Source organism: Jaculus jaculus, chromosome 9 (assembly GCF_020740685.1).
Source record: "Jaculus jaculus isolate mJacJac1 chromosome 9, mJacJac1.mat.Y.cur, whole genome shotgun sequence".
NCBI classification, from domain to species: domain Eukaryota; kingdom Metazoa; phylum Chordata; class Mammalia; order Rodentia; family Dipodidae; genus Jaculus; species Jaculus jaculus.
The window spans coordinates 41,338,933-41,366,734 of NC_059110.1; the positions used below are offsets into that span (position 1 = coordinate 41,338,933).

General features: G+C 39.1%; 1 protein-coding gene across 1 annotated transcript in view; it reads right to left on the reverse strand.

Moving 5' to 3' along the window:
- Positions 1-329: 329 nt before the first annotated feature.
- Rnf217 (ring finger protein 217) overlaps positions 330-27,802 on the reverse strand; it is a 121,693-nt gene continuing 94,220 nt past the window's right edge. Inside the window, exons 3-6 of the mRNA XM_004651348.2 lie at positions 14,645-14,809; positions 11,361-11,562; positions 3,795-3,866; positions 330-2,806 (exon numbers count right to left, since the gene is read on the reverse strand). Coding sequence (XP_004651405.2) covers positions 2,733-2,806; positions 3,795-3,866; positions 11,361-11,562; positions 14,645-14,809 — 513 coding nt within the window. The 3' untranslated portion in view covers positions 330-2,732. The remainder of the gene's footprint in view (positions 2,807-3,794; positions 3,867-11,360; positions 11,563-14,644; positions 14,810-27,802) is intronic.

Below are 27,802 nucleotides of genomic sequence, written 5' to 3' on the forward strand. Positions count from 1 at the left end.
CACCACTATAAAATAAGGGGTAGAGTGAGCAGAAAAATTTATACTTTATATTCTATATGGTTTGATTTTAAAGGAACATATATTAAATTTGCAGTAGTAACATATAAAAATGACAAGCCATGGATACATACTTACTTAACATGTATACTTCTTTCTAAAGTAGTTTTCAGAATTTATCCTAGAGGCTATTACTATTTTTTAACTTCAAAGTTGGCACTGATATATAAATAATCTTGATAATTTTCTTCTCTTTTGAAAATCTTGAGACAGTGAAAAAAATTCACAAATAATTACTTTTACATTACTATCAGGGAAAGGACTACTATATATCAGCTTTCAAAATAGGACCATGCATACATTTATTTAAAAAATCTATGCAGTAGAAAAATGAGACACCTGTGTGATATAGTGCACACTCTCCCAGTCACTGAGAAAATTGCCTTTGCTGACCACAAACACCTCTTTATAACTCGCATATTGAAAAAGTTTTAAATCATATAAAAATACCTGCAAAAGATACATTATTTAAAGAATGGAATAAAAATCCCTGAGTAGGCCCAAGACAACAGATACAAAAACCTAAGAAAATACATGATTGAAGACCAGAGAACATATTTTCACTCAGGTGGTATGCATATATATGACAAACATATTTATATAGGATATACACATACATGTATACGCCATTACATATACAAGCCTGTCAAATTCATGTATTGCCAAAATGATGCCAAAATTTAGGAAAGATTAATTTCCAAAAATTAAGCACTTTTATGACAGAAACATGTATCTGGGCTAGAAATTCTATTCTTCTGGTCTAAAACTAGAGCACCTAAAACAGACACTGAACAAATAACAAGCTGACATTTGCCACATGGATGGATGAATGCATGGGAAGATGAATTTGTAAGAACCGAGGGTAACTTTTCCTTACCTCATATTTTACTTTAAAATACGCTTTTCATAGCAATTAATGTCACATATGGCTCGATTTAAATACAGACAATGTAGCCCAGGAGTTATAGAGCTAGCTTACATACAGAAAGAATGTGAACATGTTCACTTATCCATTCAAGCATTTTCTACTATCACGAACTTCCTTAACAGCTCAAGCAAAATGATAAATATTCTTATATTCTGGAGCTCAACAAAGACAAATTAGCCATGTTTCTTCATATAATCTACTTAAAAGAAAAACAACGCTGCTGAGAAATAAATGCTACATCTATGGTAAATGTTAATTTTGAGGCAACTGGAAATTTTAGACTTCTTAGGGATCCTTTTCTTTCTGTTGATAAACTTTTGAGATGAAAACAAAGAAATGGAACTGGTTAGATAATTCCCAGTTTCTTATTTTCAAACTTCTTATCTTGGAAATCTTCCTGAAAATATTGTTTTCATCTACAAAAGCAGTTTATAATATAGATCCAACAATGAATATAAAAAGGTTTGTTTCAAATTACCACTGAGTAGGTAACAACAAATTATGCATTTGAGAAGTAAACATAAGCGAAGTCCTTCAAATGATCACTCTTTTTTTTATGAGAAACGTGGGACAAATAAAAAAATAGAGAAAAGATGAAAGGGGTGAAACATTAAATAATTTAAAACCCTGTAAAGTAGGATTGTTTATAAATTATAAGTTGTCAATTAAATAATAAGCAGAATGGAAATTCATGTAAAGACTTAAGCAATTCTCTTTAAAGGAAATTAGATGTTTAGATTATGTAACTTCAGGTAAAGGATTTATCTACACAGTGAAGAATACATGGCAAAATTAAAGAAATCTGAAAGGACAGTAACTTTTTTGAGAATTTAATTTAGGCATCCTTTCAGGTATTTGTTTCCAAAGTTTCATATCTCCTTAGGTAACATTGCACAAATTTTTTTTGTGTGTGTGTGTGTGACAGAAAAGAAGATCAAAAAAGAGAAGGGCCAACATCAAAATATCCTGTTCTCGACATTGACTTTAATTCAGCACATTATCAAATTATGCCCACTAAAGAACCATCGTCATGGAAGGTGGTCTATGAAAATGTGGAAAAATAGAATAGAGATATGGAAATAGGTAAGTACAAGGTTATGGAGCTTGGTTATAATGTGCCTTTATATACACACACTCACATCCTGCACATACCACACATCAGTAACTCGTGATTCTTCTCACTCACTGAGGCTCACTGGTTCCCTTTTGGGCACAGATTATTTTTTAGCCATCATACTATCCAAAGGACAAAAGAAGACTCTGGTTGGACCACAGATAAAATCAGGTGCATGCGGTGAGCTTGTATTTGTCTTCTAAGATGTGGCCCTGCTCTTTGGGAAAGACAGGACATCAGCTATTCACACCAGGTCTCACAGACAGGCTGGAGGGAGGCCCAGGGGTCAGACAATCCAAGCAATGCTCAGAAGAGGCATACTCAGAACAATTCTTAGGATACCTGGTTCTTAATTAAAATGTTTTCTTCCAAGAACCACGAAGTTCAGAGTTACAATACAGATGTTTATAATTTACGAAAGTGACCATTTCTTAAAAGCAGCAACTTGTTTAGGGAAAGTACAGGATACCATGTTGGGAGTGCACCATAGCTAGAGGCATTGTGGTCCACCGAGAACCACAGGAGACAAGATAACAGAAGTTTTTCTCCATGTTTTGAATGACACAACTCCCAGAAGGTGTACCATCCTGCATAGCTCCTCGGGACCAGCTTCCATCGTGTGAAATCTGTGTATTACCAGTGCATACCTGTCCGTGACCGTTTTCTTTGTTTTTTACAAAGGCAATATATAGGAAACACAAATAAACCTAAGGATTCAAAAAAAAAAAGCAATCAGAGGAAGAAGCATTAATGTTTAAATAATTGAAAATTCCTACTTTTCTTTATATTTAAACTCTATAAAACCATTACTATTAACACTCTAATACATAGAGATGAAGTCCATAGGCTGAAATGGATTTTCATGAGGACTTCTTTATAGCTCCTTTTACCCTTTCAAACACTCTCAGTGATATGAGTGTGGCTACAGAATAATGCCTCTACCACAATAACAAACCTTACATTTAAATCTTATTATCCATAGTACTATCACTGTATAATATGATACTCAAATTTCCATTCCACAAGGTATAGCATCCTACTTAAGAACACAGACTGTGGTATAAACCATGAGGCTTGGTTCCCCATTCTTCTACTTTTTGAGGTCCTAATGAGTCTTAATGACCTCCACTATAAAATTCAGGTAAAATTATTTGTTTTTATTAAGTCCTGACTCACTGAAAGAACTCAGACATAAAAAAACTTACTTTCTGTCCTCCACATGTGTTATCTATAAATATGTTTACTTATGGAAAATAATTTCATTTAGAAAAATATCCAGGTACCATAAAGAATCATCATAATAATCAAAACAGCTTTTATCAACATCATTAAACTTAAAAATGATAAAGCAATGGTTTTCCAGTATGGTCCTAAAACCAGGAGCATCAGCAACCCCTGGGGCCTTTGTAGAATCTAAATCCATGGGTCCTGCCACCATACTGGGTGAGGATTGACAAGAAGGCACCAGCAGCTTGGTTACCTCTCTAGCTATTCTGAAGCATCCAAAATCAGAGAAGCACTGCTTTAACACATCTGCCCCAGACTGAAGAATCACTCAAATACACCCCATAGGAAACATAATGAATAGTCATCTAAAGAAGGGTACAGAATAAAAATGCTCACTCACGCATATAAACACCTTATTACATCTACATTTCATGTCATCTCTAGTCTCAGATACAATGTGCTTCTTACCGATTACAACTGCTATGGCCCCTAGTGCTAATCCCAAAACCAGGATTAGAGGTGCAATGAATAATTTTCCAGCTGTAAAACAAAAGGTAAAATTTAGTCTCAAAGCTAATTTACCAAACAATTATAGTATTGCTTTTAAACATCACAGTGTTTGTTATTTTTTAAAATAAGAATTTTGATTACAACTAAGCTCATATTTCTCTGAGATGTAGCAGTGTAGAACAGATGTACACATGTAAGTTCATCTCTGAAATTCAGACACATAATACCACAACGTCCTGGCCACATGCCAGCCAGCTAATAAAGCATTTGTCCTTCACAACCAAAACATTCCCAATCTTTGACTTACACTATGGTTTACCAGGACCAGTCATTTTTGTGCTTTTTCTTTTTATTTCTTTTACTTTTAGTTTTTGAAATGCTGAAAGTTGAAGAAGGGAGCAATAACTCTGGGTGACAGGACATGACCTAATTAGCTGACAAAGTTGGAAGGCTGGTGAGGACAACACAGGGATACTGTCCAAGCCCATATTGAAAACATGCTTTATTACTTCCTAGGGAAAAGGAAAATTAATCACATGAACACTGAGAAGACTGAACTACAAATGGGATGTTTCAAAGACTACCATAGAGAAAACCACCATGGATACATAATGGGTTGAAAGTTATTTAAGTAAATTATTGTAACAAATTTAAAAATGAAGTACTTGTAAGGAGGATAAACACTATTAGGGATGCCACACTTGGCAGCTCAGCCAGTGTTGCTCTTCTGAATGAATATTGGTGATCAGTAATACTACTACTGTACTCACAGGTGACACAGTACTGCAGCCATAACACGCACAGAATGACGTCTTGTCACTGTACACTAGCCTTCTGGCATATAACACTATTGTATGGATATACAACCCAAATGCCACAAGAGATATCAAAGGAACAGAGAAGTTCACAGTAGAATTCCACAGCTGTCTAAGAGTCAAACAGCAACACAATTCCCTATATTAAGCATGGTAATTGGGAATAAACAATTTTATAGAAAAGAGAAACATAATGCAGTCATTTATTAGCAGTTTGGCAGACAAGAATCAACTTTTAAATGCATATGTGTTCATGTGTGTGGATGTACATATACATGTGTGAATACATGTATATTTATGTGCATGAGGAGGTCAGAGGGAAGCCTCGGAGTGGTGCTCCTCTTGTATATTCTATAGTTTCTGAGATAGGGTCTCTTACTGGTCTAGTGCTCACCAAATAGTCCAGACTGACTGGCTGGCCTGTGAGACCCAGGGATCTGTCTGTTTCTGCTTCCCCAGTGCTGTGCTTACAAGCATTTGCCACCACAACTTTTTTTCCGACATGAATTCTAAGGAGTTAAATTCAGGTCCTCATGCTTATATGGCAAGCACGTTGCCAACTAAGCTATCTCCTCAGCCCCATTATTAACTATTTAACTCAATGGAATGGAAACAGTTTTTAAAAATGAGTTGTCAAGGTATAAATTATACCTAATTTTAAACTACAGCTTAATATCAAGTTAATGTAGATACTATTAATTTAACATACTGTTTTATCATAATTTTTTTTATATTTTATACTACAGCACTAAGTAATACTAAATCTCATTGAATAGTTAATATACGCAAAGTGAGAAAAATGCTTAAAGTTTAGAATACAGTGTTTTAGTTTGCAATGGCCACGGGCAGTATTAAGCAGGTTTGCTAGTTGCCTGCATGGAGACCCCATGGGGCCATGAGGATGAACTGTGGATTGCAGTGGAGACCCAGTGGAGCTGCTAGGACCACGAGATGGCTGCTAAGAAAAAGATTTAAAGAATCTGCTTTTTTTCTATACACATAGCTCAGTCTGCTTATTCATACTTCATTAAAAAAAATTCCCAACATGTTTTCATCATAGCACTGGGACACGACTGAAAGTAACAGCACTGTTTTTTTTTTTTTGTTTGTTTGTTTGTTTTTCATTTTAAACAACACTGAATTGGAAGAACATGTTTCATTCCTTTGGGAGGGTAAAATTTTCCAGTGATAAGTGCATGTTTAAGGCATTAATAAATGCACTTCTGAAGGTGCCTGTGGTGGAGAAACACAATTCCTTTATTATGAAGGTGGTCACAGTTCTTTTAAACAGCCATTTCAATAGTTGAATATAATAGCCATAAATTGTATCTTAATTACAAAATTACTATACTTAAATTTTTATTTGATTTTTTGCTATTCTAAATTATATTTGTCTATAGACCACTGATAGTCTATCTAGACTTACTGCTTTATTTATTTATTCCTTGCTATGTGTTCTTGTTAGGAAGCTCAAGCAGGCCTTGAACTTTCAATCCTGTTGCTTCCCAAGTGTTGGGGATAACAGGTGTGTTCCATGGCTCTTTTTTCTTTTAAATTGTATATTTAATTCTGATATCCAGAGTAGACCCCACTGCTATAGTTCATCCAAATAATTTCTCAAGATTAGTTAAAGATTTATTTTAAAAAATTATGTGATGATTTAAAACCTCAAAGTTTTGTATGGAATAATACAAGAATTTAAAATGCTTTCTTAGCCACTTTCATTTTGAGGATACTCCTTGGATAAGGTGTCAATGTCTTAGAGGCTTTTATCCTCAAACCTCTTGGCAAGTCTGTCTAGGCATATGTCACACAGAATAAGGACCATACTTTCCATTCCCAGTTATGATGGACATACAAGGCCCTTGCTGTATCTTTGCCTAAGGGCACTGTGGTGGTTTGATTCAGGTGTCCCCCATAAACTTGGGTGCTCTGAATGCTAGGTTCCCAGCTGATGGAGATTTGGGAATTAAAGCTTCCTGGAGGGAGTGTATTGTTGGGGGCGGGCTTATGGGTGCTATAGCCAGTTTCCCCATGCCAGTTTTTGGCACATTCTCCTGTTGCTCTAGTCCACTTTATGTTGGCCAGGGGGTGATGTCCACCTTCTGCTCATGCCATTGTTTCCCCCCTGCAATCATGGAACTTCCCCTTGAGCCTGTAAGCCAAAATAAACCTCTTTTTCCAGAAGCTGCTCTTGGTTGGGTGATTTCCACCAGCAATGTGAAACTGACGGCAACAGTAAAGTGGTACCAAGTAGTGGGATTGCTCCTAGACACCTGATTATGTGGCTTTGGCCTTTTGGAACTGATTTTCAAGAGGAATGTGGAAAGATTTAAAACCTTGGCCTAAGAGATGCCTTGCAGTGTTGTAAGGACAGCTTGATGGACTATTCTGGTCAGAGTTGAAAGACCTGAATGTAGTAAGAACTATGGACTGTGAGGTTTGGCTTATGAGGGTGAGAAAGAACTTAGATTGGACTTGGCTAGAAACAGCTTGGGAGGTTTGCTGATATGACCGTGTCTTGATAAGTTCCAGGATTGAACTGCATAGAAATGGACTAGTGTGAGCAGAGGGATATGGCACAGAAAAAATGAAATCTTTGGGCCTAAATGCTGCCTGTTCACTTGCAAATTGTTTGAGAGATAACAACTATTGATACTGGGCCAGCTGACCTGCACTGGGGCAACAGGAAGAATATAGACTCCTTTGAAGGAGACTGAGTGCTCAAGAAGTGTCCTGTTATTCAAAAATCTGCTTTATTTCCCCCTGGATTAACAAATTGGCACCCCATCTGGTATTGTGGAGTATAAGAAATGCAGGAAATAGAGAATCATTGAGTTTGCAATACGGTCTTGTGTTTTGGAAATGGCCATGGGCAGTATTAAGCAGGTTTGCTAGTTGCCTGCATGGAGACTCCATGAGGATGAACTGTGGATTGCAGTGGAGACCCAGTGGAGCTGCTAGGACCATGAGATGGTTGCTAAGAAAAACTACTGGCCCTGATGAAGTTTTCCAGAATTGTGAGTAGCCTAGCTGGAGGGGTGGAACTGGAAATCCAGAGCCTTGTTGATGGTTAGAATTATCAGACTTGGAGATTGTCACTGGCTAGAGTTGTTGGGCTTGAAGCTACAGAGTTTGGTGTTTTCCCTGTTTAAGTCATGCATTGAGGATTTCTTTGCTATGCCCAATGTCATCTTTTGCAGTGTGAATGTCCATTCTGTGCCATTATGGTTTTTTGAGTTATTAAGGTTCAGTTAAAAGATCTTGAACTATGGGGATGTATGAACATCATAGGAATTGATAAAAACTATGGAGACTTTGAAAGTTGGACTAAATGCATTCAATTTTACATCATGGATGGTTAACAGTTTATGGAGGCCAGGAGTGGAATGTGGTAGTTTGTTTCAGGTGTCCCCTATAAACTTAGGTGTTCTGAATGCCAGATTCCCAGTTGATGGAAATTTGGGAATAAATGTCTCTTGGAGGTGGTATATTGTTGGCGGTGGGCTTATGGGTGTGTTATAGCCAGTTTCCCCTTGCTAGTGTTTGGCACACTCTCCTGTTGCTATTGTCTACCTTATGTTGGCCAGGGTATGATGTCCACCCTCTGCTGATGCCATCGTTTTCCCCTGCCATTGTGGAGCTTCCCCTTGAGCCTGTAAGCCAGAATAAACCTCTTTTTCCCAGAAGGTGCTCTTGGTTGGGTGACTTCTACCGGCAATGTGAACCTGACTGCAACAGGTACCTTGGCTGAATCCAAGACTGAGGGCACCACCTGGGCCGCACAAGGATGGTACTGCAGAGTGGGTGGACCTGTAGTTCACTTTCTCTCTAATATGGCAAGGAGTAGTTGGTTTTGAGAGCTACAGAGTAATCCCCCGTCCTGTGTCTGTGGGAGGAGTGATGTGGGGACCACTCCAATGGAGTGATAGTGCAACAGCAGTTAGAGACAGCTGTGCTAAGGGTGGGGAAATGTGTAGGAGGGTGCACTTATCTTAAGCCAGCTATTCCCTATGTTGTTAAACTTAACTTGACTTCATCATATGTACACATATGCACTGCACACATGCACATACCCACACCTCAGTTCATGATAGGCCAAAAAGAATAAACAAGTAGAAAATATTATAAAGAAGAAACTATTTCTCTGCTGACACAGTCTTTGGGGTTCTCAAGTCTCTGTTCACCCTGCAGGTTGCATAATAACTCTATGCAGTATCTGACCAGAGACACACATTCTAGGTACATCCAGGCAAGTAGACAATATAAACAGATACATCCACATTATTAAGTATTATTAGACAAGTAGTACAGGAAATAACTTTGCTCACTAAAAATGCCTAAACAAAGACAAAAAGGCAAGAAAAAAGATTGTCAAGGCAAATATTATTTAACATAAAATATTGAAGAAAATATTTTGCCACAACATAATTTAGTATGTCATTGGAACAGGAAAGAAAAATGGCAAAAAATGTAAGTGCTTTGTTTTGGGGGTTGCTCTCTTACATATAAATTTACAAATGTTTGCTGTGTGTTTGAGTTTGCTCTCTGTATACACAGATTTACAAAAGCTCATGTCTCAAAATTTCACTTGCAATTATTTTTCTCTGGTATTTTTCTGATAAATAGTGGCTAGATTTCCTAGCTATACCTAATGTCTGTATAAGCAGCTAGAAAATACTGGTTTATGATTACAAATTTTACTTAACAAACAAATAAGGAAATAGAAAACATTAAAAACTATTCAACTCAGATGACTACTGAATGCAGTTGTCTCTGGAAAATCATGCTTAATTAAAACTTAATAATTTTTTATAGTCATCACCTAAGGTTTTAGAAAATGATGACACTGGGTTCCATATGTTGAAGTACACTTTTTTATTGAGGCAAGCCCAACAAACTGGCCCTCTTTTTATGAGTGAGAGCGAGAGTATATGAGAGAGAATGGGTGTGCCAGGGCTGCCAGCCACTGTAATCCAACTCTAGACATGTGTGCCACCTTATGTGCATGTGCCACCTTGCAAATGCACCACCTTGTGCATCAGGCTTGTATGGAATCTGGGAAGCCAAGCATGGATCCTTAGGCTTTGCAGGCAAGCGCCTTCACTGCTAAGCCATCTCTCTAGCCCAAAGTACACTTGTTTTTAAAGAAGGCACTTAGTTATTTTCTTTTATAATTATTTATTTACTAGAGAGATGGGGGAGAGAAAGAGAGAGAGAGAGACAAGGGGGGGGGGAAGAAAGGGAGAGGGAGAAAGAGAGAATGGGTATGCCAGGGCCTCAAGTCTCTGCGAACAAACTACAGATGCATTAGCCACCATGTGCATCTGGCTTACATGGATTCTGGAGAATGAAACCTGGGTTCTTAGGCTTTGCAGGCAAGCACCTTAACCACTAAGCAATCTCTCTAGCTTGTTAAAGTACATTTTAAAAAATACATGGTATTTTTAGCCAGACTGAAATCTATTGTTAGCATCAACCTTTCTCTAATCAGACATGATTCTGGACAGGTTAGGAACAATGATGAAACGGCTGAGAAGAGCTACAGTGAGATTTTCATGAATGAGGCAAAAGTATGTAGAAAAGAGAGAGGCAAGTACATGTTAGAAGTACATGAACACATGAGAAAGACGGCCAGAGGAACAGATAATAAGTTATTGCAGGACAGGAGAGAGGAGGAAAGTTCACAATGGACACTGCAGCGCTGTAATGTGAGCAGGTCATATCAGATCAGAACAACACTATATCCCAAAGGCAGTGGAATTATGGCAAAGGGATTTGATATAAGCAGACATTTGTACTTATGTTTGCATGTGTGCGTGTGTGTTTGTGTGAGAGTCAGTCCACAAAGGCATGTATAGATGGATAAGTAAACATGGGTTTGTGTATAATGAGGGCTTTTTTTTAAAAATTTTTATTTATTTATTTGAGAGCGATAGACACAGAGAGAAAGACAGAGAGAGGGAGAGAGAGAGAATGGGCGCACCAGGGCTTCCAGCCTCTGCAAACGAACTCCAGACACGTGCGCCCCCTTGTGCATCTGGCTAATGTGGGACCTGGGGAACCGAGCCTTGAACCGGGGTCCTTAGGCTTCACAGGCAAGTGCTTAACCGCTAAGCCTTCTCTCCAGCCCATAATGAGGGCTTTTGATTCTTGTTCCATTAACCACTAGACAAAGGTAGATTAGGACATCAACTATAAAGATATACTTCTGAGCCCACTGTAAGGATTTGCAATGTTTTTTCCATCTTTCTAACCATATTCTATGCACACATTTAATCAAGACTGGGTGTTTTAAGGCATATTGTTTGACACTGTCCTTATTGTTACTTTGCTGCCTTTAGGATTTCAGAAGTTTAAAAGGTGGATTTGTTATGGAAGGACCTATTGACAAACTTTTTTGATCATGTATGAGTGCATGTGATCCTATTTTGGGATAAATGCCCTTTGTGGATACCTGGTACATACCAAGAGCTCAGAGTAATCATTGCTGTGATATTTCTTTTTTAGTAATTCATTTTTTTATTATGAGCATACTTAGTATGGATACATCATGTGTTCCAATCTTTCCCTCATCCCTGCTCCCATTCTGATGGGGACCATCCTCAGTGGGGTTGCTGGTATTCCCCATAGGGTTGTGGGTTATGCACTGTGATATTCTAAGTTCTACTGTCAGTACTGGATTCCCAAAAGCATGTGTGATACTCACCACAGACTGAGCCTCGCACTAATCTCCTTAAATGAGGTCTCTCTGGGAGGTAGCGATATTTGCATCCAAATATACTGAGGTTTGATGTGTGGTCTCCAAAAAATCGGAGCTGGCGGTATCTCTCCCCACATCGATAACAAAAATTAGTGTTACATTGTGAACAGGTCATATGATCACATCCTTCTGTTCTCTGGATATGGATCTGAATGATGAGAGAGAAACAGAGAGAAGGGAATGTAGAAGTTAAATGTCTTATTTTATGGAACAATACCTTTTCTCAATGTAAGTCACCCGTGGTATCTGTGAGGGTTTGATTTTGTTATAATCTTATCTTACAAGATTTTATATATATTTGAGATTGTATCCTATTCTGCAGCCCAGGCTGGCCTGGAATTTACTCTGCAACCCACAACCCAGAGTGGCCTCATATACACAGTGATTCTCCAGCCTCAGTCTCCCAAGTACTAGGAAGATAGGTGTTACAGTCAGGCTCACATTGCTGGCAGAAAACATCCGACCAAGAGCAGCTTGAGGGAAAAAAGGTTTATTTTGTCTTACAGACTCGAGGAGAAGCTCCATGATGGCAGGGGAAAATGATGGCATGAGCAGAGGGTGACATCACCTCCTTGCCAACATAAGATGGGCAACAGCAACAGAAGAGTGTGCCAAACAATGGCAAGGGGAAACTGGCTATAATACCCATAAGCTTGCCCCCAACAATATTCTGCCTCCAGGAAGTGTTAATTCTCAAATCTCTATCAACTGGGGACCCAGCATTCAGAACACCTAATTGTGGGGGATACCTGAATCAAACCACCACATTCTGCCCCTGGCCCCCATAAATTGATAACCATATATGATGTAAAATGCATTGCATTCATCCAACTTCTAAAGTCTCTGTAGTTTTTTTTTTTTATCACTCCCAATGATGTAACTGACTTTTTCCACTTAATATCCTTTAGCTAATATATAGTAAATGGGGGAATCTTCAAAGCATTTCCACTAAAATTAGGAAGAGAACAAGAAATTAGGACAGCAGTTCCTCAAAAAACTAAAGATATACCTGCGGTATGGCCAGCCAAACCACTCCAGGGTATTTATCTAAAGACTCTGCAGATTTCCAGCCAAGATGGCGACTGCCTAGCTGTGCTGCAAATCCCCGGGAAAGATAGGCAAGACATTAAGGTTTTTCTGGGTCTTCTTGTCAGTGGGAGGGCTCAGAGGGGGGGAAAACAGGGAATCGCGGTTCCCCTCACGGGTGGGTAGAACACCTATTCCACCAAATAGCTGGGCCCCCCTTTTCCTTTGTGCTATTTAAAAAGTAATTGTTTTTTACTATTTTGATGGGGAGGGAGGAGAGGGAGAATGGGCATGCCAGGGCCTTCAGCCACTGAGAATGAACTCCAGATGTGTGTGTCCCCTTGGGTGCATGTGCAACATTGCACTCTTCCATCACTGTGTGCTTGGCTACGTGGGACCTGAAGATTTGAACGTGAGTTCTTAGGCTTCACAAGCAAGTGCCTTAACTGCTAAGCTATTTCTCCAGCCCTGAAAAATAATTCTTGTGAAAGCCCTGGATTTTCATGGGAAGTAGCATGTGTGCATTCTCTTAGGTGCTTATCTGAGTCTGTCAAAATATTGGGAAGTTGTTAGCACAATCAATAAACTTCTTAAGGCTGACTGCTTTTTCTTTTACCAGTCCATTTAATGTTAGGTTAAGAGACTGAAGTAATTAATGCATGTTTTTATGTATTGCCTTAGTTCATTCAGAATTCCCTCAAGGCATAATGTTTCCCTATTGTTTATCAAGAGTACAGTTTTAGAACCGGAGTAAATGGAAATAATTTTTACAGTTTTCTAGAGAACTATACAGTACATTTATGAGCAAAGTGTTAAGTGGAATAACAGTACTCCCCAACTCCTACTGGCCTTTATTTAGCTGGAAACTTGGAAGTAGTTTTGAATAAACTAAAAGGGCAAGAGAAAGGATGAAAAGACTAACTTTTAAAATGTTCTTCAGTGTGATAGAAACTATTTGTCCAGTGCTAAGCCTCAAGGAAGCATTTAAAGAACTACAAGAAAAAGTAAGCCCAATTTAGACAAGATTTTCAAATATTTTACCCACAGGTAGAGGTCATATATAGTACACACATATATAAATAATTTATCATGGATAGAGGTTGTGGTGGTTTGATTCAGGTGTCCACCATAAACTTAGGTGTTCTGAATGCTAGGTTCCCAGCTGATGGATATTTGGGAATTAATGCCTCCTGGAGGGAGTGTATTGTTGGGGGCGGGCTTATGGGCTTTATAGCCAGTTTCCCCTTGCCAGTGTTTGGCACACCCTCCTGTTGCTGTAGTCCACCTTATGTTGGCCAGGGGGTGATGTCCACCCTCTGCTCATGCCATTGTTTTTCCCAGCCATTGTGGAGCATCCCCTCGAGCCTATAAGCCAAAATAAATCTCTTTTTCCTAGAAGCTGCTCTTGGTTGGGTGATTTCTACCAGCAATGAGAACCGGACTGCAACAGAGGTCATATATAGCACACATGTAGTCACATATACATAAGTAATTTATTCATAGGTAGAGGCTACATATAGTACAAATGTATTCACACATGCATAATATTTGAAAGTAAGTCTTGAAAGGAAGAAACCATAAGACTTCAATAGACCCTATTATGAAGTATCAGTTCTTAGTTTTTTTGGCCAGATTTCCTTGCTGACCACTCCAGAGGCCATCTTCCTTGAATACTTGAAGAACTATCACCATGTAGGTTTCAGCTCAAGGGCTGTTCATCTTTGGTCACTTACATGACTGTCAAGAGAAAACTGGACAGATGGAGCTATAAAATCCTCAATTCCTGATATCAGTATTATCTTCTTCCTCACCATATTTACAGAAAGCAAGATTGTCCAAAGATAAGACTCAAGTGACAGACAAGGGCAGGAGGGCAAGACAAGCAGAGGACCACCAGGATTCAGGGCCCACATCACTGAATGTGTGCCAAGCTAGAAATGATACTTTTCTATTATCTTCATGCTAGCATTTAGCCATCCATGTGTCTTAATTTTTTTTTATCAAAAAAAGATTTTTGACATTTTAAAATCAGTATTTATGGATTAATTCCTTAAAATTTGAAATATTACGCTAATGACAAGACTAAATATTACTTATGTATCATTTCAGTTTTCTCATGTAAAATGAAACAGCAACTACTTTTCTCTGTACCAGCATTAAAAATGATGGATCTACTTCACTTCTGCATTGTGATTATAGCTCACCTTGCACTTTGGACACTTCTGGGCATTCCTCTGTCCATGTTCAATTTCACTGGCCCAGTGACGCAATAATTTGTCTCCCTTTTTGTACTCCTTGCAGTTAACGCCTTCATGCCAAGGAGAGTGGCACTTAAAACACCAGATGAATTGGCAAGTGGGACACTGGATCTGTGTAAGCAAAAACAACACTGAATACTCACATATACATGAAAAGTGTCTAAAGGATGAAAATGGCAATGCTTGGGACATGAATTAACAGATCATTGAAATGCCTCCCTTTGAACAAGATCAAAGCGACTGTTATTGAAGGAGGAATGAATTACTTTGGCAAGGATGACTTTTTTTTTTTTTTTTTTAACAGACTACACTGGAATTAAACATATGACACATTTTGAAAATCAGCTTAATTTCATAAATATCTCCTAGGCTGAAGTACAGACTAAACTTGGGGGGTTCTTACACATACCAAACCCATCCACATATTTTGTTTTTTAATTCACCTGTCCTTTGTCTCACTTCCAAGGAATCTCTATTGCTCTTCCTAATAATGGCTTGCTTTACTTTATGAAACCAAAGTCCCAGAGGCTCCATCAAACACAAGCCCTCTGGCACTGCCACACTGCTGTTTCAGCACATGCTGCGAAATGCTATCTAAAATAAAAATAACGGCTGCTTCGCTTAACTCCTAATCTAAGGGAGGTTAATTATGAGTAATGCTAAGGAGCCTATTGTCAGAAATATATCAATATGGGAGTCATGTTGCAGGTATGAGGAAACCATCAGAAAGAATTCTTAACATATACGAACTTCTGCATGTGGTCAGTGAAATATTTGCCTTCACTGGACAATGGAGGTATTTTATAGGGCTTCTTTTATTCTAAATGATAGTATTCCATTTTCACACATTATTTCCAGTCCTCACTCTAAACATATGGGCACAAGTAGATTTTCTCAGCCCATTTGATTAAAATGAATTAGCATGTCTCACAATGAAGGTATTTATAACTTACTATCTTCCATGCTTCAGCACAGTAGCTTCCTACAGCTCAGGTGAATTTGTTGACTTTCTGAAGAACAGCTGGTGTTTCTTTTAGTAAACTGTATATGACACCACCACTCATACTTTTGAATGATGGCTTTTTGGCAAGGGAGGTTTTATTACACTTGGTATCTGATTAACAATTATAATCACAGTCCTTTCCTTTTTGTTTATAACTAAAGCACTGCAGTTTTCACTTGTGTTGAAAATAAAAAAGCCATGCACAGTGACACATTCCTATAATCCCAGCACTGAGGAGGCTGAGGCAGGAAACTGTGAGCTGGAGGCAAGCCTGGGCTACATAGCAAGACTCTGTTGCATAACAATAAATAATGTTCTTTCTATTTTCATGTAGCTATAAAGCAGTAAAAGTACATTTGCCTTTAACTTTTTTAAAATAAAAATATCATTTTGTCATAAAAATTTAAAAAATTTTTGTTTTACAAATTCTGTTAAGTGCTAATATCATGCCTTATTTGTCTTACTCTCAAAACAATGCTAGGAAGCAAATATGGCCATCATCAGAAGACAGATTGAGTAACCTGCCCAAGATCCAACAGCAAGTAGGTATTGGAAGGTACTTAACCCCAAGCTTGGCTAGCTTCAAGGCTAGTGTACTTTTCATTATCCTAATCATTTACTTATCTGCAACAAGACTCCTTTTCTGGTTGGTCACTTAAAACCGAGTACTCTGAAAATCAGGTGGTCAAACTATTCAGTAAGTTCAAAGTTCTACACAAATCCTAACCTGCTCTCATAAATTTGAAGATTCCTTTGTTTTAAAAGGTCATGCTATTCATTTACAATAATTGCTTTATCTTTTCTGATCACCAATATTATTAAAATCTTTTAAACATATTTTATTTACTTGAGAGAGAGAAAGAGTGAGTATGCTAGGGTCTCTAGCCACTGCAAACGAACTCTAGATGCATGCACCACCTTGTGCATTATGCTTTATGTGGGCACTGGGTAATCAATCCCTGGTCCTCAGCCTTTGCAGGCAAGCTCCTTAACTGCCAAGCAATCTTTTTAAATATTTACTCTTTTATTTGAGAAAGAGGGTTTTTGTATTACAGAGTGGCCTTAAACTTGTTATGTAGCTAAGGAATACCTTGAACTTTTGATTCTCCTGCCTCCTAAGTGTTGGGTATATGCCACCATGCTAGCCAGGCTCAAGTAAGTCATTTTAAAGGTAATATTAATGAGCTGAAGATATGCACTCAGAAAATAAAACAAAGTTATCTCTTATATCCTACTGTTCATCAGTGAACAGTTGATCACATCACATGGACTTTCCTTTGAGATGATATAGAGGAAATGATGGGGATGCAGGAAAACACATGTCTTACCCATACTCATCTGCTATTATGTCAGAAAGCTTGCATACTAAATTCAGTTTTTTCTATTATATAATATTCAAACCCTACATCATTAAATAATTTTTTAAAAGCTCACTTAGGTTTTTAATCAATCTTAGGTTTTATTTTTGAAATGAATAGGAGCATACTTATAAAGATACTCTGAGACCTGGATTCACCTGAATTATATGGGGCAAGGATGCCTGTGACTATCACATCTGTGTATCTCTGAGAAAGACCTTCATAGAACTATGACACTCCTAAGGTATCAGAATGAAGGAGTCTGACACCTGGAATCTAAACCAGGAAATCTTAAATACCAATTTCTCATGATAAATAAGTACTACTACTAACTCTCACTAACATAAATTTTGATAAAAACTGCCATAGGGATTAATCAGAAAGTTCTGAATTGAAGAGAAATAATTAATACTCAATTCCTTACCATGCCTTAGACTAAAATAATAAAAGGATTGAGTCAACTCTAGTGCGTTTGGCACTCAGAGTCAATATCTGAATTGTTTCAGTACTGACCTTTTGGTTTGAGGATACTTTATTCATTCTGACCTTAATCATATTCAAAATTGGTCTTATATAATGCTAGAAAGATTGCATAGTGGTTAAGGCACTTGCCTACAAAGCATAACGACCCAGATTTGATTCCCTAGTACCCATGTAAGCTAGATGCACAAGATGGGGCAGGCATCTGGAGTTCATCTGCAGCAGCTAGGTGTCCTCATGCCCATTTTCTCTCTCTTCTCTATCTGCCTCTTTCTCTTAAATAAATAAACACAAGAATATCAACATTACTTCCTTTTCTACTTTTTTGTTTACTGTTATGACCCTCATGAAATGCCTTCTTATAACCTACCACATGGAGCACTTGTCCTCAGAAGCACCATGCTGCACCCATTGCTGCTCTAAATATGGTTGGAGGATAATCATCTGGGAGATTGTTAGAAACACAGGATTCACAAGTCCCCTTAGCTACAGAATCAAGAGTTTATAATTTTTAAAAACATTTTTATTTATTTCCAAGGAAAGAGAGAGAGAAAGAAGGAACCTCTGGATGCATGTGCCACTTTGTGCATCCAGCCTGGCTTTACATGGGTACTGGAGAACTGAACCGTGGTCATTAGGTTTTGGAGATAAGTGCCTTAACTATTGATCTATCTCTCCAGCCCCAAGAGTTTACATTTTTACAAGGCCGTTTTCAGGTGATTCACATGCATGTTAAAGTTTGAAGAAGATTCTATTACATGCAAGTCCTTTTCCCAGGACAGGAATTTACTGGACCAGGGTTGGCCAAAAAATATATGAAGCCACTGATTGGCACAACTGGCAAGCTGCCTAAGAGGTAGCTGGCATCTGGCATCAGCTTTGGGAAGCAGAGGTACTCACTGTTGAACAAAGAGAAGCAAAATAGTTTTTTTTTTTTTTTTTTTTTTTTTTAAGGAGTGAAATGAGGGTATACACATTATCTGTTCTTGCCATAGGGTCAATGACACAAAGAGCAAAATGGCCCAAGTGCAGATCGCTGGAGAAGGAACTGACATCAGTCTGTGCTCCAGAGAAGGGTCTGATTTTCCCAGGCAGGCCTGAATAGCTGCTCAGACTATTCTTCTATCCTCCCTACCTGCTGTGGGACTTAAAAAAACCTCACTTAGGAGAAAGAGCACACTCCTGCTTCTTGTCACGGGAAAGGGTCCAATTAACACAATCTGTCCATTGACATGTTACTGACCCCTTGCTTCACAATGTCTTTCCTAGTTTTCCCAACCAGATTCAGACTTTGTCATGGAGCTTAAGTTAGGCATGTAGATGTCTGACCCTCCTAGTTGCCTATGTATTCACTGAGAGCCATGATGCTATCTTTGAGCTATGGACAAGGAGGTAAGTAATTTATTAAGTGAATTCAGGGCAGGATGAAATAGCTCAGTTGTGAGAACATTAAACTACAGGAATTAGGGATGGAGAGATAGCTTAGTAGTTAAGGCATTTGCTTGCCAAGACAATGGACCTTGGTTTGATTCCCCAGGACCTATGTAAACCAGATGCACAAGGGGGCACATGTATCTGGAGTTCATTTGCAGTGGGTGGAGACCTTGGCACGCCCATTCTCTCTCTCTCTTTTTCCACTCAAATTAAATTAAAAATAAATAAATAAACTAGAGGAATCAAATGAAGTCAGAGTTGTCTAACTACAACCAGTGATTGAGATGGTATGACTACTTCATAAGTTACCAGATTATGTTAATAATATTTTCTCTTCATGACATTTTACTATACCCTATGAATAATATACAAACTCTTCAACAAGAGGCAGGACTTTGTTTCAAGAATAAGTTATTGGAGTCAGGAATCTTGATTAATTAGCCATAGAATTCAAAAAAGATAAAATAACTTTATATTACACTTATGACATTTGAAGCTCATTAGTTTTTCCATAAAGCTTTACCACACTGACATCCACATGATAAGTAGTTGTGCTAAGAAAAATTTTTTCCTTGTCAAGTCTTCATCCCACAAAAGGATTCCAAACCAAAGTGAACCACAGATAACTATATTTATCTGACTTATACACTCTACATATATAACAAATAAATCCCCAAATAATTAATTATTAGAATATATCCATGCATAAATGAAGTATTACAAAGATAAGAGCTATTGTAGTTTCCCACAATGAATTTGCCTTATTAGGATTTTAGGTCAATCAGATTCTCAGCAGCACAACCACTTGTTTCCTTGCCCATTCCACAAGTTTTCATACATACACTAGCTACCTGTGGCAGGTACTACTGACATACAGAAAGGAATGAAAATATCTTGTCCTTTAGGAATTTATTTGATGCAGACACAAACTATGCTTGAGCAATATAGTTATGTAGTGACTGCTGGTCAAGTTGGTGATGTGGAAATACAGTTCAGGGAAGACTAGGAGATAAATATCCAGAGTAGTTATGGTCTTAAGCTCTAGAACAATGAGCAGAATGCCACTGGGACATGTGATGAGGTAACTGGTAGATTTGGGGATCGAGATAGAGGTACAAAGATGGTCTTTATGGGTTTAAGACTATTATAATGTATGAAAGAGAGAACGAATAAAGCAAGAGGTTGGAAGAAAGAGGGAATAAAAAGAGGATCAAGATGGAAAGAGGGGAGAAAGAGAAGGGAGAAGAGCATCCACCTGGAGCAGGAAAACCAAAGGGGAGAGGGATGTTTGGAAAGAGGTCAGACACTGCCATACTACATAGGAGCCTCAGGAGGTATGCTGAGGAGACAGGGGTCACTGCTCAGTGCAGAGGTATCTTCAATCCAGAATTCCAGGTCTAGTTAAAGCATGGCCAGGGGGGAGACATAGGGGAATGGAAACTATCACACAAAGAATCTGCCCCAAGGGCTAGATAAGGCCCTCAGGGCACATAAAGGAAATAATGCTCTACCCAGGGTTAAACAGAGACCACCTTTTCAGCAAGCTCAACCCTGAGCTTTGATGACATACCCAACAAAAAGAACCTATAAATCCCTACAACCCTGGCATGTATACCAAGATTTACTATGGTTTTGAGATTCCTTATATGAATTATGTAAACATAAAAATCAGACGAGGATGCATTCTAAAGAAAGAAATCCCTTTAACAAATGACCAAGAAAGATGTTATAAAAAGTTTTTTTTAGAACTATGATGTTTTTTTTTTTCTCCTAGAGATGTCAGTGAGTACAAGCTGCTTGACAGCAGAGTTTTTGATGCAAAACTTAAAATGTATTCAAGGAAGTGGTGTTTGTTCATTTACAACCCCAAATGTTAAAGCCAGAGTGGTGACAGTGGAGGGAACACCTGGCTGACTTCCACCCTGTCTTCCTTCTGAGTTCACTGCATGACTGGGACCTCTCCTACATGGTAGTGTAGGAACACTGGGCTATAGAGGGAAGGCTTCAGTAACACAGACTAGAGAGGTCCAAGTGATCCTTGCCTGGAATGTGAGAGGGAAACTTGGGACAAAAAGAAGAGAAAATATACAAAAAGTTACACAGGGCAAGATGTTATACCATGACATAGTGCTTATTCACATAAATAACCTTACTGACCTTCTTTATATCAGCCTCATGACTCACTTTGCATGTTACCCAATATTTATTGCATGCTACATTCATCTCAGCATGTTCTGTATTTTCAAGCAGGAGGCATGCTCTTCTAGGGAACTATATTGGAACTAAGGAGTGCGGTTATTTCAGAAGAGTCCTCTGTTCCTTCCCTGGTGATCCTGTTTCATGTCAGTCCACCTGAAAATACTTCTTTTTCTAATTTTTTTTTGTTCATTTTTATTTATTTGAGAGTGACAGGACAGAAAGAGGGGGAGGGAGGAGGGAGGAGGGAGGGAGAGGGAGAGGGAGGGAGGGAGGGAGAATGGGCACGCTAGGGCTTCAAGCCACTGCAAAGGAACTCCAGACACATGCGCCCCCGTGTGCATCTGGCTAATGTGTGTCCTGGGGAATCGAGCCTTGAACCGGGGTCCTTAGGCTTCACAGGCAAGTGCTTAACTGCTAAGCCATTTCCCCAGCCCTGAAAATACTTAAAAAATTTTTTTTGATCATTTTTTATTTATTTATTTGAGAGTGACAGACATAGAGAGAAAGACAGATGGAGGGAGAGAGAGAGAATGGGCAGGCCAGGGCTTCCAGCCACTGCAAACGAACTCCAGACGCGTGCGCCCCCTTGTGCATCTGGCTAACGTGGGACCTGGGGAACTGAGCCTCGAACCGGGGTCCTTAGGATTCACAGGTAAGCGCTTAACCGCTAAGCCATCTCTCCAGCCCCATGAAAATACTTTTAAATATTAACATAATCTCCTACTAAATCCAAAATACACAGAGAGAAATATGGGTCTATTTGTTGTCTGAGAATTCACTTTTTCATTGACATATAGCCAAGGGTTGTAGAAAATTCTGCCTTGAATTGTGTAGCCTGAGCTTCTAGCCAGAAAAGTGTCACCATCTTGTTTTTGACATGAACATGTGTCAAGGAGAAACTACAGAAAGGAGTAGTCAGATTATTTATGCAATGTACAAGAAGAAATGGGAATATTTTCTGTGACTAATAACAAGAGGGAGGAGGAGAGTGGAGAGGAAAGATTTGCTCACAACATTAGATTTAGTGGAACAAGGAAGGGAATGATACACATGTACGACAGTTCTGAGCAATGGTAGTTTCCAGTCAGAGTCTGAACGAGCAGCTGGGAGGCACATGGTAGAAAGCGTTAGTGTAGCTGGTCCATTCGGTTCTTTTACAAATGTTAGAGGCTAAATATGGAAAAACAGAAGTATATAGGATAGTAGATAAGAAATGTACAATCCTTGAACAGATTGTTCAGCAGTTAAGACTTGCCTGTAAAGTCTAATGACCCTGTTTGAATCCCCAGTATCCACATAAAGCCAGATGCAGAAAGTGGTACATACATCTGAAGTTCATTTGCAGCAGCTGGAGGTCCTGACACATATTTCATTGTTTTTGTCTGTCACTCTCTGCTTGCAAATAAATAAATAAATAAAATGCACGGTCCCACCCCCTCTTATTACAGAACACCTTATGACCACTGTATAAGAAGCACTAGACTTGGACAATTTGACCTTCTCCTGGCTGGTCAAAAAAGAAGACAGGATTCTTTTTTACTTGTCTTTTATGTTTAAGATTCAAGAGAATATGGTTAAGTTAAAACAAACAAAACCAAAAGACTAGTTCTAAACACTACTGCATACCAATTTATCATAGCTACAGATCTTTATTTATTTATTTAAATGTGTGTGTATATATATGCAAACATGTACCAAGGTCTATTGCCACTGCAAATGAATGTCAGATGCTTGTTAACACTTTTTGCATCTCATTTTATGTAGTATTTGCAAACCAGCACCTTTAACTACAGAGCCATTGCTCACATGCTTTACGTCTTACTTGGCTACTGTGAGAGGTGGAAAGCCAAACAAAAATCTCCAAAAATACAGCTAGTTTAGAAATCAAGAGAGCAAACACAAAGAAGCTTTGCAAACACATCTTTGATACCTAAAGGGTGAACTGCACTCTAATAAATTTAGTAGGCTTGCATCAGGCCTAACATTATAAATGTTTTGAAGGGTCACATATAAAAACATATCATTTGTTTAACTGGCCTCTTTACAGCCAGCCTAGACAACTTCGTCTTCATCTCCCTTATTAATCTATGCCAGCAACAATCATTTCAGAAACTGTATTTGTTTTCTATTAGTTCCTGACATGGATGATGCATTAATCCCAAGAGAAATCCGTGTGTGTCATAAGCTTAAAGTGACCTGGCAGGCTGGTTCACAGCCTGCTTCTCAAGTCTGTAAACACACTGACTGAGTGCCATGGTGTCAAGGGAAAGCGGAAGGGCAGAGGAGCACAGGAACTGCACTTTCATGGGGAAGCTTCCCCCAGTTTTCCACAGGGAAGAAGCTCATGCCATTTCTGCCAGAGGGAAGTGCAAGCACATTTTCAAGTAGACTTACTGACTCACTGGTGTTCTGAAAGACCTTATGAGTTTTGCTCACCACACACTTAAGTAATGCATTTATGCAGCTTCATAAGACCTAATTGCTACTCAGAGGGCTTATGATTATAAAAGAAAGAGAATGCTAAAGCTCTAGGTAAGAACACAGAAGAGTTTCTCTGGGATATTTTATTGTGTTTTTTCCACCTTGTGGTGAGTCATAGCACCATTGTGCAAATTATCACAGTTTTGCTAAACATTTGTGGGAAAAGCAAAAGGGTGGTTGTTAGTTTTGCCTCAAGGAACCATATAAAAGAGTTGTCTTTAACACTCTCTGTGTTGATTTGCATGAGCTTCAACCCTCACAGAAGTGGCAGGAAAAGAAGACTCAGTCTACACTTAGGAGAGTGAAGCCTAGAATGGAACCCTCCCCAGAAACCTAGTTGCACAGCCACATCTAACCCTCAATGGTCCCTTCCTTTCTCCTCTTCCTAGAGAACAGCAGAACAACCCTCAGCCACTTCTAACCCTCAATGATCCTTTCCTCTCTCCTTGTCTTCCATGAAGAAGAGCACAACTCTTACATTTACCACATTTCTTATTTTTATGAGTTTAGCTACAAACCTCTCTCCAATACTGATGGCTTCCCACCAGATCACTCCTGAGCTATGCTGCAGGGGCACTGCTCTGATACTCAAAGGCTCTTCAAACACACACCATTAGCATATTTCAAAGTAAAGTCATGTTTACTCACTAAACAACCTTCTCCTCCTCCCACCCCCTCATGCACAGTCATTCATTATTCCTATCATCAACCATCCCTCCCCATATCAGGGACTCATCCCTATTCTTCCCTTCCCTTCTCAACACTCAGATATCCTGATTCTGCCTTCCTATCCCTAGAAGAATGAAGACCACAATGACTTCTAACCTGCCCTCAGCACAGACTGTCAGCTATGCTAAGCACTTTCTTTGCATGGTCTCATCGAGTGCGACTACCCCAGGTTAAAGCTGTGTAAACTGCACTCCAGGTTATAAAGACATATGTGACAAGTTGATATCTTGAATCAAGTTGCAAGAAGTGCTCTGACCCATCTTGTTGCCTTACTCTTCCACAAAACCTTCCCAACTTCTCCCATCCTTTCTTCTCCTGTGCTCTCAGCACTTTCCATCTACATTTATTACAGTATATATTATTTATACACTGGCCATTTACTAGTTCCTTTAGCAAATATATTTCAAAAGCACAGTTTCCAGGATACAGTGCTTATCAGCAGTGAATGAAGCCAATCTGGACCTAGCTTCCCAGAGACCAAGTAGAAAGAGAAACTTTAAGCAAGTAACTACATAAATCACCAGAAAATCCTAGGTGCTAATTACTACAGAGAAAATCTTACAGTGTGGGTGATGTGCCTGTTTCTAGGCATCACATGAGTACATTTAAGTCATAAATTCAACATTTTTACTTTCTCACTGTTAATTTGTTTGAAACTTGATAGGCAGTTGCCATTAATTAATAAATTATCGCGACTACTTGTTAGAAAATTGCAGCCACTCATATAAATGGAATTCTAAAACCTTTTGACATGTGTTACACAGTGAAGACAGAAATATGAAAAAAATTTGAAACTGATTTGGCCAAAGGCAAGATGGTCTCAATGTAAATTTCTCAACTCAGAAATGAACTTGTTCAATATATCAAATCTACAGATGTTCAGAACACAGTAGTCTTTTTGAAAATTTCTACCCAAAAGTTCCTGAGTGAGTATGTAGAAAAATAAATGAACACCTAAGAGTTCTGGTTACTGTTTTTTGACATATTCTCACTTATCCTTTCCCCATATTGAGCACAAAAACTTAACAAATGGACTACACAAATGAAAGCCCCAAATGTTCTTTTAGATCTAAACTTCATGCAAAAACCATGCTAACTAGGAGACTTCTGGTTAAGATGGCAGCGTAGGTACCACGCCAAAGCAGCTTAGGGGGAAAAAAAGACCAAAAAAAACTCAGCAAAATACACACTTTTACTAAAAAGTAAGGTATATAGGAAATTGAAACGGCAGGGGAGAAGTAGAAGAGATCCAGAGAATCCAGAGCCCGCACAGGCCGGCAAAAGCGGCCCCAGCAGCTCAGCCAATCACAGCGGCAGAGGCGGCAGTGCACCAGAAAGCTGACAGGCTCAGCTCGAGCCGCAGGAAAAGCCAGGTGCGGGGGGGCTTCCACTCACACTGGCGCTCTCCGCAACTCAAGAAACATGAAGGGACAGCAGCAGTGAACAACAGAGGAGCAGATCACGAGGTAGAAGAACACGTGGAACAGCGAGAGAACCAGAGCAGCTGTGGCTCCCTCCCCTCCCCCACCGCCTGAGCCCAGCTCCAGCAAACAGAGCAGCAGTAACAGGACCTGGCCACGCAACTTGAGCCAACAGCAGGACCCAAGCAGGAGCAGGGTCCAGCAGCAACATCAGTGGCTCCAGCACTGGCAATAGCGGTCCCAGCAGTGGTGGATCCAGTAGCGGAAGCTTCACAGGCAGCAGCAGCAGATCCAGCAGCAGCAGCTTCAGTGGCAGCAGTGGCAGATCCAGCAGCGGCAGCTACAGCAGCAGCAGCAGCTTCAGCAGCAGAGGCAACAGATCCAGCAGTGGCAGCTTCAGCAGAAGCAGTAGCGGTTCCATCAGCGGGGGTGCCGATCTACAGGGCCACAGTTGCCAGCCTTGGTTTGCCCCACAGGAAAAGCCAGTGCCCAGCTCCAGAAAAATCAGGACAGCAGCCCAATGACCCAGCCAGCAAATTGACTGAGACCAAAATCATCCAAAAAGGTAACTGGGATTGATTGCACCAGGGAAGGGTCTCACTTGGTCACAAGCTAACTTGGATCCCTCAACAGACCAGAAATCTTAACCTCTTTGTTGATAGAGGATCTGGTTGTTATAATAACTACTCTTGCATAAATATTTGGTGCTGAGTTTGATTGAATGTGTACAGTGTTTAGTTCAATTTTAGAATCTATCTGTATTTTATTCCACTCAGCCTACTTGAATACTCCCATAGCAGGGAAACTCAACCCCTAGGAACACCTTTGTAGATACTCTGAGAGCCTTAAGAGCCACACCTAACACTTTAAGCTCCTATCCTGAAGACATATCACATCAAATCAATTGATACAGCTAAGAATACCTAGCTAGCTAGAAAATCCAAGCATTAACTTAATCCAAGATGCAAATATATATACATTATAACACAAGCATCTAAACAGATGTTCTACATCACCAGTCATCAGGGAAATGCAGATTAAAACTACATTGAGATTCCATCTCACTCCTGTCAGATTGGCAACCATCATGAAAACAAATGATCATAAATGCTGGTGGGGATATGGAAAAAGAGGAACCCTTCTACACTGCTGGTGGGAATGCAATCTGGTCCAGCCATTGTGGAAATCAGTGGGGAGGTTCCTGAAACAGTTAAAGATTGATCTTCCATATGACCCAGCTATAGCACTCCTAGGCATATATCCTAAGGACTCATCTCATTTCCTTAGAAGTACATGCTCAACCATGTTTATTGCTGCTCAATTTATAATAGCTGGGAAATGGAACCAGCTTAGATGTCCCTCAACTGATAAATGAAGATGTGGCACATTTATACAATGGACTTCTACTCAGCAGTAAAGAAACATGAAGTTATGAAATTTGCAGAAAAATGGATGGATCTGGAAAGGATTATACTAAGTGAGGTAACCCAGGCCCAGAAAGCCAAGCGCCACATGTTCTCCCTCATATGTGGATCCTACAGATGATTGGGCTTCTGCGTGAGAAGGAAAATGCTTAGTAGCAGAGGCCAGTAGGAGATATTAAGGAAGAGAAAGGAAGGGAGGAGGCTACTTAATAGGTTGGTATTATATATATGTAAATACAATGATTGAGATGGGGAGGTAATATGATGGAGAATGGAATTTCAAAGGGGAAAGTTTGAGGGGGGGAGGAATTACCATGGGATATTTTTTATAATTATGGAAAACATTAATAAAAATCGTGAAAATAAAAAATAAATAAAAAACAAAATAAATAAAAATTTAAAAAAACCATGCTAACTATAAATGATCATGACATTTTCAAATGATTATAACTTATTACATGTTTTGAATTGATACAAAAGCCAGAATAAATGCTTAGTGATATCTTCTATCAAGATACTATAATTCAATAACTGAAAAACAGCATTAGTGAAATGAAATATGACATGGATTTATC